The following is a 12502-nucleotide window of genomic DNA, read 5'->3' on the forward strand; positions in this document are numbered from 1 at the left end:
AAAGCGTCGGGAATTGTCTTTTTTTTAAAAAAATAAAATAATAATCAGTATTATAAAATACAAATTACAAAACATATATTATAACAATATGAACCTGTATTACATTGATACATTGACACAAATATTCAGATCATTCAAAATATGAATATTGATATATCTGATTAAAACTCCATGTTTTTAACTCATGTATCAGAAAAGCTGCCATACAAATTACAATGTACTCTGAAAAAGTAAATTACAATGTACTCTGAAAAATAAGAAACATATACATATCAAACTCATAAAAGATAATCTAGAATGCATCAGGGATGGGATTCAGCTCCATCATCATCATGTCTACAAGCGTTTGAAGAATCAGGAATCTACAAAAAAAAAAGAGAAAACATAAAAGTTAGGAATAATGTGATACATTAACTCATATATCATAATTGATAATATGTAAAGTATTGAAATATAATAAAGTTAATTACCTGAGAAGGTAGAAATCGTTGTAACATGGATGTAATATTCGTAAGCTGAGACTGCAAATTTGCTTGGTTTTGCTTCAGCTCTTCAATAGTTGCTTGAAGATGACGAACTTCTGCAGTGTTACTACCTTCTCTGGCATTTCTTATATATGTGCCCACTGAAGACAACTGAGTGGGGGTAACTCCAACGCCGTAACCCCGCACTCGACCATAACGCTCTGGGCCCATCAATTCAGTAAGCACTTGAGCTTCAATATGATTGTTTGCGTCGGATGATGATGACCCCCCGATGCGCTCTGAAATAAGATTTGTTGCCCTATCCTATATCTCTCAAAAAAAATCAAATTAATGTATGCGAATAATAGAACCAAAAAAAAATACAGCACAAGTCAAAGATGAATACATACAACTATATCTCTTGACTCTTCCCGGACAAAGCTGCCATCTCGGTGGGTGTGAGTCATCCTATAAAACTCCACCCTACCAGGCTCCCTCCCATTATCATCCACCTACAACAAAAAGTATATTTACCGAGTATACATGCTATATGATAGAATAATTTAAGATAAATTTAAAGAGTTTCAAAAAAACTTACGAATTCAGCTCTACGCCTCGCATAACTCATGGAGCCTGAAGTGTGAGGAACAGTCTGCGATGCTCGAGCAGCTCTACCAATATTGGAATATGTCTTCTCCGAAAAACAATAAACAATGTAATTTATACAATGTATAAATTTCTAATCTATAATAATATTAAATATAATCTAAGGTATTGAAAAAATATACACAACCTGAGCTCTCTCGGAAAACCAGTAGTGGACAAGCTCCCTCCACTGATGAGAGATTACATCTGGAGGACAAACACGGGCCACCTCCTCTTCAGTCATGCCCTCGTGCTTCCAATCCGCCTTTAGCTTTGCCTTATATTCTTTCCATTTGCGGTTGATGGACTTCAGCACCCAATCATGGCTATTTGCAGGAAGGACAAACTTTGTCTACATCAAAGTCAAAAATATTATATCAATGTTAAATCAAAAAATAATTGAAAATAGTAAGCAACTTCAATTCTTTACCTCAACAATTCTAAGAAGCTCAATCTTATACGAAGGAAGCATTTCATTCCATTTCGTATAGTTGAGCAGACACAATTGTCCCTTCCGCGCAACTGATCTTAAAAAAGTGGATAAAATGCTAGCAGCATTCTTGATGGGCTGCCCCAGTTCGTTGCAATGGACGACAATCTTCTCATCCTCAGGTAGGCTCCATACGTCCCGTGCTCGAGTGGGCCCTCGTGTTCTCCTCACTCTCCCCAGTCCATCTATAAAATAACAAGTCCATTAAAGGTAAATGATTTAAAATAGTTAGATTGTAAGAGAAATTAATATAAAAACTATAAATCAAATTACCCAGGACGTCCATATCATCCGTGTCTGGACGATCAGCAGGTGGGGCATGCTCAGACTGGGACCCGGACTGAGTATGGGGCTCATCGGGCTGCTGGGAACGATCAGAAGTAGATCCCACGGATGTGTGCTGAAACTCAATATTTCTGAAACGTTTTTCTCGCGGCATATTGTAATCTAGTATGCACAAAAAAGAATCAATATTAGTTAAATATTAAAAGTACATTACTTTTAATATTCTTATAACTGCCACCATCCTCTTCTGAATTGAGAATATTTAAGATAGTCTTCTCAATTATATTGTATTCCCGCACCAAACTCCTTATTCTCTCACAATTAATAAATATTAAAAGTACATTACTTCTACATGATCATCTAAGCTGGTCCAAATATTAGCTCTTAAAGCAACAGATTTTAAATACATGACCAGTTCCCCAGCCTGCAACAATAATGAGTCACTAAGCACCTGTTGGAAGTTTGAAAAATTTAAATGTCGCATGCAAACCTTACTTGGAGCAGAGACCGACTGTCAATGCAAACACACGAGCATTATCCTGATACAGAATAGTAAGATATGGAGTTCTAATTGCAAACAGGAGCTATGAATCTGATGCCAAAAAACATTTAGAGGTGAAGATAGGAAACACACTTAAAGCTGTTGATTTGTGGGAGAACTAATATGCGATGAAACCAGAACTCATTGCACATATGTATGGGACAAACATAATATACCAGGGTTTCTGAACAATCTATGCGTGAGTAATGTTTATATATGATGCAGCATAACTATTAGATTTGCTAAAACATGTGGTTCACCCACAAATCCATTATCAAAATCCCTGTTCTCTTTCTTGTTTATATTTATTTATTTTTCAGATTGAGTGTAGACAAACTTTATAAATGCTGACTTAATTATCTTCAAGAAGAAGACTAATAATAGGAGATACAAGTCCAAATTCAGAGTAGCCTTACTGGTAAAGTGGTATGATTTGGGAGTAGTGTGATGACACCACTTTCAAAGTAGCAGCAAGAATCGCAGCCTGGATTTTTAAAGTTTTCTAGGTAACTCTTTAAGTTCATGGCAGCTCCTCGATGATGCACCAGCAATCCCAATCCAAATCCATGCTTTACGACAATTTATAGATGAACTTGCTGGCTGCTCAAACTTCAAGCCAGATTACTACGAAGATATGCACATAAAGTAAAAACATCCATGAAAAAAAAAGCACAGAACAACATCACCAAATCTGATGCTATCCCTGCCTACTGAATTGCTCTTAGACAACTATAGCATGAAATAAGTCACAAGCTCCAAACCAATTTCAGCTACCCGGTCATGTAACATGTATTGCTTCCTACATGCCATACTATGTTGCAAAATTCAACGCCTGGCACAGTTTGAATATCACACTAATAATCCAATCGCCTCCAGAATCCAAATGTAAAATCTGAATAGTATTTTCACAGCATGGAAGCAACTCTTGATAGAGAAAAATGCCTTCACTTGTCATATTTAATACATAGCAACGGATATAAGTGTATAGCAGTAAAAGATGAATGAATAATGGGACTCATTTACTAGTAGTAATAAGGCTGTATAGATTTTCTAACATCTGGAAGGCAGTGCACATTCCCTGAATACGGATTATCTTCTTTATCAATACTTGTTTGCCATCTACTCTTGATGTCAAGCTACCTCCATCATAGCTTTGCATATTTTCAATGAGGGATTTCAGGTCCGTGGCCCAAGGAGTTTTACATAAGGCTATGACTTAAAGAAGTGAAAAATCATAATACTGCTTCCATGATCATTTCTGCCTTGCACAGCTTACCTGGTATTGATAATCCTAACATATATTTCTAACCCAACCCAACACCTCTTTGTGTATGTATGTATGTACCCAACCCAACACTTCTTTATGTATGTATGTATGTACATACACACACACTTCTCTGCCTCCTAAAGTTTTCTAGAGATTTTTGTGCAATAATAATGTCATTTCATGATCAACTAGAGAATTCAGGCAGACACCCTCCATAAATTAATCAAACAAAGTTGAATGTCCTTCCAGCACCTTGTACATTATTAGCAGGAACATAGAAAGTAATGACTTCAGAAATAAGTATTCCAGTATTATGTCTGCTTCTGCCTATGCTTGAAGATGTAACCCAAATTAGATGGTTGAACCAAGGTTTATATTCACTTCAAATTCATCAGCACAAGTACAAGCAAAAGCAAGGTTTAAACACAAAGCCAGAGCCGAAACCAAACTATTAAGCTTTCACAGGTTCAAACCCTTTGAAGTCCAACAACCATGCAAAAGGTGGTTCCAGGGTTTCAGTAATTCCAACATTTGGCAGAAAATAATGACAAGAAACCCTTGGAAGTAGCATGTCAAACTTCACTATAAGAAAATTGGGCATTAGCGACGCTTTTTTTGGCCTTTAGCGACGCTTTTAAGCATCGGTAAAAACCATCCCGACGCTTTCCTAAGCGTCGGTAAAGCGTCGCCTATGCTACAGTGGAAAAAATATTTTCCGACGCTTTCAAAAGCGTCGGAAATTAGCGACGCTTTAAAGCGTCGTTAAAATTTAAAGCGTCGTTAGAATATTATTTTTTTTTAAAAAAAAATTCGTGATTTTAACGACGCTTTAAAGCGTCGTTAGAATATTATTTTTTTAAAAAAAAATTTCGTGATTTTAACGACGCTTTAAAGCGTCGTTAGAATATAATTTTTTTAAAAAAAAAATTCGTGATTTTAAAAAGATGACAAACAATTGGATGCATTATCTTTCTACTAACAATTGGTTCTATATAGAAGCACGAAGTAATACAAGATACTCATAAACAAGCATCAGGATATCTGTTGTCTCAAATATACTGCCTTGGTGTCTTCAGCTTCATCACAGCATCCCACACAATGTTAGAGATGTGACATTTTCTTTTTTTTCTTTTGGTGGAAGAGCCAAAGCCTAGGCTTTCTAAGATCTGCCTACTGAACTGAAAATACCTGTTTGGAGAGTCATCTTCAACGTACTTTGAGAAAATCAAAAGGTAATGAAAGAGTCCTTCTGATGACTTTCTATGTAGAGAACAAGATTTAAATTATTCTGAACAAGCAAAAAAAAAGGATGTACAGAAATCATCCTCTACCAATAATTTAACTTGGCCATTTGATGGATACGGCAGCAGCAATAATATTTTCTGATACTGCAAATCAAGTTGTACATGCTGAAAGGATGATCAATTGCAATTATCATAAAACTGATTTGGAGAGCCTGCATAGGAACTTTCTTCAAATTCTATTCAGTCATGGCTCTGAAGTTCCCTTTCTCGGCCTCGGGGGCATGGTTTTGGAATTGGTAAACCAGGTAGTATAGAGGAATTGCTTGTGAGATCCATCATGATTACAGATTAACCGCAGCTTCTGCCTCTCCCTCATCCATCTCAATAGTATCTTCATATGCCTTTTGCTAGTCAACCCTCTCAAACCAACACCCTGAAATAAGTTTACACAGACAACAGTTAAAGGTTGCATCATTGGCCAGGCAAATTTGGTATTATAAGAAAAATCATTTGAACTGTTAGAAAGAAAAAAAAATCACACATGATGGGAATCAACTTAACAGCACTGAAGTCAAAATTCTTTAACATCAACAGAACACCCCTTTCCTCTTGCTTCTTAAGTTCACCACATCACTGCTTCCACTCACTGCAAAAAATGGGAAGGATTTCCTGATACTCACTTCCTGAAAATGCAGTATTGATTTGAAAATGCACTCACTTAAAACTCTTTTCACCCACCTTATTTATCAAATTCTGACTCTACAAGTAGTGCCACCCTAATTACTAAGCTTGAGATATGAAGGCCACCATATGGGGACAATTAACACGTTTATTTTATTCAGAAAAAAACAAGAACAGAGGGGAAAAGATATACCAACCATCAAGAACATGATAAAGAAAAGAATGCGAGGTAATGGTTGCTTTCGTGCCCTAAAATATGTGCACTGCATCAATATACAACATATACGAAATGGTTCAAGAACAAAAAGAACCAAAAACAAACCCTAATTCCAATAAGCAAAAACCAAGAACAGAAACACTGACAAGATTACAAATTTTCCATGTGCCAAAATACCACAAATACAAGGAAAAGTGAAAAAAAAAGGAACCATAGAAGCATCAATTGGAAGATATACCTTTCCGGATGATAGACGGAACCATCTCCAGAGAAATCACTCCCGAACGAACGAAAACCACAATTCGGCACATGTAATTTCCCTCCGAAGGAGAGAGAGAAACCCTGAGATTAGAAGGAAACGAGCATCAGGTTTTCTTTCCATTGCAAACAGATCGAGAGAAAAATCAAGCGTGGCGACTAGGGGAAGGGAAATTAGAGCTGGAGTACTTACAACAAGAACAGATGGGGAAAGAGAGGCCAAGAGAGACCGTGTGCAGCTTTGATTCGATTCTAGAAAAAAGACGGCGATGAAGGAAGGGAGTGGAGGATGGGGCGGTGGAGCTCAGAACCCTCGTCTCGTCGCCGTCGTCGTTCAAGAACTCGGGGGCGATGCCGGAGAAGGCGCGGTTAAGGAGGACAGCGAGCAAGGAGAGGCCGCCCACGAAGATGGGCAAGCTCCGGACGAACCCATCGTTGTTGGAGACCCAGTCGCCTACCAAATCCCGCCGGGGTTTCGGGCCTCTGTAAGCCCCCTTCGCACCAAAGAAACCAAGTTATAGAAGAAGAGAGATGAGAGAGGAGAAGAGAGGAGGGTACGGCTGCGTACCTGAGGATAAGCCGAGGGAGGAGAGGGAATAGGCGGAGGGGAAGAGGAGGCTCTAAGGAGAGGCGAGGACGGGACTGGCCAGGAATGGCGACAGAGAGGAGGGCGAATGAGAGGAGAGGAGAGGGTTCGAAAGAGAAGAAGGCAGCCCACCTCCATCCGTGAAATCTTTGGGAGGTCGGCTCTTGGAGCTCAAGAACCGGACTGTGGGCTATGGAGGGAGGGGGTCGATGGGGTTTTGTGGAGGGGAGGAGTGAAGTCCGACGACGCTTATAAGCGTCGTCGTATTTTTTTCCTACGCCGACGCTTAAAAGCGTCGGCGGAACGTTTTTTTACCAACGCTCTCCACAAGCGTCGGCAGTTACCGTTGCAAGAAAAAAATTTGCCGACGCTTTTTTGTAGCGTCGGCAATATAGAGTCGCCAAAATCCTTTATTGTTGTAGTGCTTGAATGCTGGCAGTGGATTTATCTCTGGAATTACATCTCGAGGAAATAAAATTTCAATACTGGCATTTGAAGTTGCAAATACAATTGCCAAAGGTGCTAATTTATGGAGGTCACTTTCAGACGAGAACATCAAATTCTTAAAAGAAGAGATTTTGCAGTCTGATGGAGTAAGACAACTGATTTCGGCAGATACCAATGAGCTTCTTTGCATTGCTGCTGCTGACAAAAGGTTGGTTCAAGGATTAAGCTGCATTTGTCTATAACTTGGATATGTGTTTTCTAAATTTTAATACTCCTGTTATGATTATTATCCTTGTAATATTTTGTTAATGCAGTCACACATAATAAAGAACTCAATCAACAATATAAGCAAAAAAGTTACGATATCTGAAAATCCGGAATAATTAGGTGTTCACCAGGAGGGAAGAATTAACATTGAGATCAGTACGACTATTCAAAAGATTACGTCTCTCTATAGTCTCTATAGTAAACCGATGTCTGTATCAGAGGTTAAATCATAGATAGAATCAAATTGTTCTAGGCTTTCTTGTTTGGGGCTGAAGCACTGACTTATCACTATTTTTGAACTAGTCTAGACATTGACATGCACTGATAAAAGAGGAACAACCATGACATCAGTTGAGCTGATCTGAACATTAATTTCTTCCACACTGGTTCAACTGCTTAACTTATTGATGATAATTTTACAAATTTTTATCATATGTGTCTTAAAGAGAAACAAGCATGCATATAGGTATGCAGAAGCATAATTTGTGATAATTATCCTCTCTTAAAAAATAAATTGTGTTAATTATCAAATTATATGTGATGGTTCGAGATAAACAAAACATTGAAATAAGCAAATTACTTTTTAGGGGAATCAAAGGAATGATTGAGTGGAAGTTATCAACATCCTATGCAATGAGCTGCTACATAGCTAATTGATGGTGACATCAAATATTTCACAGAACTTATTGAAATTATTGCATGGATAAATAGATATTGTAATAATGAGAAAGAAGAGATTCAGGGGAAAAAAGAAAAATCTACCTCTCCATTAATAAGATATTGTAATTAGATATTAGTTATGCAATGATGATGATCAAACGCTAGAGATAGGGGAGTTAAAGTTGTTTACACTAAAGTATTATAAATTCGAAAGATACAAGTCTGTCTCCATCTATTAAATCAAGCAAATCAGACGTGCTTCTCACTTGACACACAATGCTTATGTTAAAATATAGCTAAATGTTTCATATGTAATTTATGAAATACTATTTAACATTAACTTGTATTCGAAAACTGAATTGTCTCATGACTATCAGGCATTACAAAACAAGAAACTTATGAGAGTAAAGTGGTATTACTTTTATCCTGACTCAACCTAACCTAAGGTAACCTATTTAGGATTTTTCATAATCATGCAAATCTCTACAATTATAAGGAAAATCCAGTGGAATGTTCACATTTTGACAAACTAGATGTTCAACCAGTATAATAAATGCACTCACTTTACCTAGCTTACCTAACTCTTCTTAGCTTTCAATTAAAAAAAGAAATTAGATGAGTGCAACCATCAAAAATACAAGTATATTTATCTTCAAATATAAAATTTAAAATATTTAATCATAAGATTATTGCCACCTATATTGCTGCTCCTGTTCATCCTATCGGCTCAGCCCGCCTTTATAAACGCTAGGTTTTGGTTAGAATCCAAAACGTCATTTTGATCAAACTTACAAAATGAAGTCTAAAGTCATTACCATGACCTGTTTGGTGTCACATAAGTTTGTAATCAAATTCTAGCCAGATCAAATCTGGTCACTAACAGCCAAAAAACACTAGATGGCTCCTCTATGTTTATATATCTTCCTGCTGTACTTCAATTTTTTTCTCTCAAAATCCAAAACAGAGGAGTCTATTTAAAGACCAGAAGACTTCTCCATATGGCGGCCCCTTGACTCAATAAAAGACCGCAGCACCGAGCTTGGGCCGAAGACCTAGAAGCCTGAACAATATGAACTGGGTTTGAGCTTAGAAATAAATCTAAGAATCCTTGAGGTATTGCTTATGTTGTAATCCAAGAAAAAATGACAAGACTGAGCAACATGTACAATGAAACCCTTTATTATTACTATTATTATTATTGTAAAACTTTTGGAGCATTTGGTAGCAAGGATTTTGCTTTCAAATAAAGCAAATAAAAGTAATAAACAAAAGCAAGGAATACTATGCAAATGCTATCTTCAAGATTAATTGTCAAGAAATATAAACAGCAATAATGACGCAAATCAGACTGTCAATGAAATAATTAGATAAAATAGACCACCTGATGCTAAGGAATGAAATAGACTCCATTATTATGACAGAATCATCAGAAATACCATACAAATAGCAATGAATTTCTGCTAGTAACATGAAAACTGGAATTATTTACCCGAAAATTTCTTTACGGAGAGTATGAGGATCACTTACCTCAGACGACGGCGATGTCGACGGCGGCGGAGTAGCTACGGCTCGCTCGGGATGGAGGTGAGATGTCGGCGCGCAGCTAGGGCGTCGACCGGCAGAGGATGAGGAGACGGGGCCGGGCGAGAGTTAAAGACAAGAAGAAAACAAAGAGGAGGAGGAGGAGGAGGAGGAGGAGAAGGAAGAGAAGGAGGAGTAGGAGGCTTACCTCAGACGACGGCAAGGTCGACGGCGGCGGAGTAACGGAGTCTTCGATCGCCAATCGGGGCTAGGGATGGAGGTGAGATTAGGGCTCAGAAGGAGAGGGGGCCGATCGAGCTAGGGCTTACCTCAGAAGGAGAGGCCGACGGCAGCGGGGAAGTCGGCGCGCTCGCAGATAGGAAATGAGGAGAGGGGCTAGGGCTCGCAGATAGGAAATGAGGAGAGGGGGCCGATCGAGCGAGGTGTTGGGGTTTTAAGTTTTCTAACGACGCTTATAAGCGTCGTTGTTTCTTAAACTTATAACGACGCTTTAGAGCGTCGTTGCAGATAGGAAATGAGAAGAGGGGGCCGATCGAGCGAGGTGTTGGGGTTTTAAGTTTTCTAACGACGCTTATAAGCGTCGTTGTTTCTCAAACTTATAACGACGCTTTAGAGCGTCGTTGTTTGTTTCGCTTTTCCAACGCTAACCCAAAGCGTCGGGAAAGGTTGGCGCTGAGCCAAACTTTACCGACGCTTTCTTCTAGCGTCGGGAAAAGTTAGTCGGAAAAACCAACATTTGTTGTAGTGTCATCAATTGACATAAGTAATATAGTAAAAATTAAGAGAAACCAATTCACCCCCCCCCCCCTCTTGGCTTGTCAACTTTGGCAACAAAGGTTTTTAAGCGGCCGAAGAATTTTGCATGGACCGAAGAATGCCAACAAGCTTTCGAAGAGCTCAGGCGCCACCTTGCCTCCCCTCCATTGCTCACAAAGCCTCAGTAGGGTGAGCTCCTCTATCTATATTTGGCCGTCTCCCCGGTAGCCGTGAGCTTGGTCCTAGTTCGAGAAGATGACAAGTCTTAGAGACCAATATACTACACCAGCCGAGTTCTGAGGGATGCCGAGACCTGATACTCCAAGCTGGAAAAAACAGTCTATGCACTACTCATTTTGGCCCGGAGACTCCAACCTTACTTCCAGGCCCATACCGTGGCCGTGTTAACCGACGAACCCATAAAGCAAGTCTTGCAACGGTCGAATCGGGCGGGGAGAATTGCGAGGTGGGTGGTCGAGCTCGGAGAATTCGACCTCGAGTACCGCCCAAGACCGGCAATCAAAGCACAAGTGCTAGCCGAGTTCGTTGTGGAATGCACCCTGCCGGATGACCCCGAGACCGAACTCACACCAAAAGGGGACACCCCAGAGCAGCCATGGATCTTACCTGTCGACGGCTCCTCGACCTCGGGGGGTAGTGGTGCTGGCCTCATTCTCACAAGCCCAGATGGGGTGGTCGCGGATCAAGCATTATGCTTCGAATTTCCTGCCTCAAACAACGAGATGGAATAAGAGGCGCTCGTCGTCGGGCTCAAGTTGGTGAAGGACCTCAAGGTCGAAAAGCTGAAAGTCCTCAGTGACTCCCAACTGGTCGTGAGTCAGATCTTGGGAGATTTTGAAGCAAGAGAGCCGTCGATGCAAAAATACCTCCAGAAGGTGCGAGACATCACCTCCATGCTAAGCACCTTCGACATCCAGCATATCCCCAGGGTGGAAAACACAAGGGCTGACTTGCTATCAAAGTTGGCGACATCCTGCATGAGCGAGCTCCCAAGGACCACAACGCTCGAGTACCTTAAAATACCGAGCATTGAGAAGCCCGAGCCGATCCTCTGCATTGAAGCTGAACCAAGCTGGATGGATGCGTTCGTCAACTATCTGCAGAATGAAATCCTTCCCAACGATGAGCTCGAGGCCCGCCGAATCAAGCGTCAGGCTTTTCGATACCTCTTGTACGAAGGCAAGCTCTATCTCAGGTCCTTCACCTCTCCTCTCCTCAGATGCCTCCATCCTTCGAAAGCGGATTATGCCATGCGAGAAGTCCATGAAGAGATCTGTGGGAACCACCTAGGAAGTTGGACACTGGCCTACAAGATTCTACGCCAAGGATATTACTGGCTTATACTTCAGAAAGACTCTGCAGACTTCGTCCAAAGGTGCGATCGATGTCAGCGAAACACCAACATTCAGCGCCAACCTTCGGTCCCACTGACCTCGATCAGCGCCCCTTGGCCATTTGCCTAATGGGCGATCGACATCTTGGGGCCATTTTTTCAAGCCACGGGATAGAGAAAGTTTCTCATCATCTCCATCGACTACTTCACCAAGTGAGTCGAAGCTGAACTAGTGGCCCAAATCTCCGAGCTGAAAGTGCGAGATTTCATCTGAAAATCGATAATTTGCAGGTTTGGACTCCTCCGCGTCCTCATATCCGACAACAGCCGTCAGTTTGACAATAGTCGCTTCAGAAAATTCTACTCCGAGCTCGACATTGACCACCGTTTCACGTCGGTCGCTCACCCACAGGCGAATGGAGAAACAGAGGTGACAAATCGGACCATCCTTCATAAACTCAAGGCCAGGCTCGATCGATCCAAAGGACAATGGGTCGAAGACCTTTACAACATCCTCTGGACCTATAGAACAATGTTCCGAATCCCAACTAGCGAAACTCCCTTCAATTTGGCCTACGAGACAGAAGCAGTTATCCCTCTAGAGATCGGGCTCCCATCGCCAAGAGTAGAGAACTACGACACAACTTCCAACTTGTCGCGACTTAGAAATAATCTAGATCTCCTTGAAGAAACAAAGGAAGCCGCTCGAATTCGCATGGCAAGATATCAACAGAAGGCAGCACAATACTACAATTCCAGGGTGAAAGTCAAGCTCTTCAAAGAACGAGACCTCGTCCT

At 40.5% G+C, this 12502-nt stretch overlaps 1 protein-coding gene and 1 long non-coding RNA gene across 2 annotated transcripts; both read right to left on the minus strand.

Annotated features, from left to right (window-relative positions):
- Positions 1–422: 422 nt before the first annotated feature.
- Positions 423–1628, minus strand: LOC148715288 (uncharacterized). The gene is made up of 5 exons (XM_089924606.1): positions 1540–1628; positions 1258–1461; positions 1063–1155; positions 875–976; positions 423–788 (listed from the first exon to the last, which is right to left on the minus strand). The coding sequence occupies exons 1-5, from the start codon at positions 1579–1581 to the stop codon at positions 423–425; spliced, it is 807 nt and encodes a 268-aa protein (XP_089780732.1). The 5' UTR covers positions 1582–1628.
- Positions 1629–1878: 250 nt separating this feature from the next.
- On the minus strand, positions 1879–10361 carry LOC149768675 (uncharacterized). Its single transcript, XR_016395677.1, has 3 exons — positions 9782–10361; positions 9580–9655; positions 1879–2046 (listed from the first exon to the last, which is right to left on the minus strand). It is a non-coding gene; the product is annotated as an uncharacterized LOC149768675 (long non-coding RNA).
- Between the last annotated feature and the right edge of the window lie 2141 nt (positions 10362–12502).

Source organism: Phoenix dactylifera, chromosome 1, assembly GCF_051530095.1.
Source record: "Phoenix dactylifera cultivar Ajwa chromosome 1, Ajwa_hap1_PhDact_Kaust_v1.1, whole genome shotgun sequence".
Lineage (NCBI taxonomy): Eukaryota > Viridiplantae > Streptophyta > Magnoliopsida > Arecales > Arecaceae > Phoenix > Phoenix dactylifera.

What these genes read in the sequence shown, in the direction of transcription:
- LOC148715288 (XM_089924606.1), bottom strand. Translation starts at nt 1,581, where the DNA reads ATGCTTCCTTCGTATAAGATTGAGCTTCTTAGAATTGTTGAG. An exon ending in AGCTTCTTAGAATTGTTGAG is followed by an intron (nt 1,462 to 1,539) that starts GTAAAGAATTGA and finishes ACTTTGATGTAG; the next exon opens with ACAAAGTTTGTCCTTCCTGC. An exon ending in CGAGGCGTAGAGCTGAATTC is followed by an intron (nt 977 to 1,062) that starts GTAAGTTTTTTT and finishes TTTTTGTTGTAG; the next exon opens with GTGGATGATAATGGGAGGGA.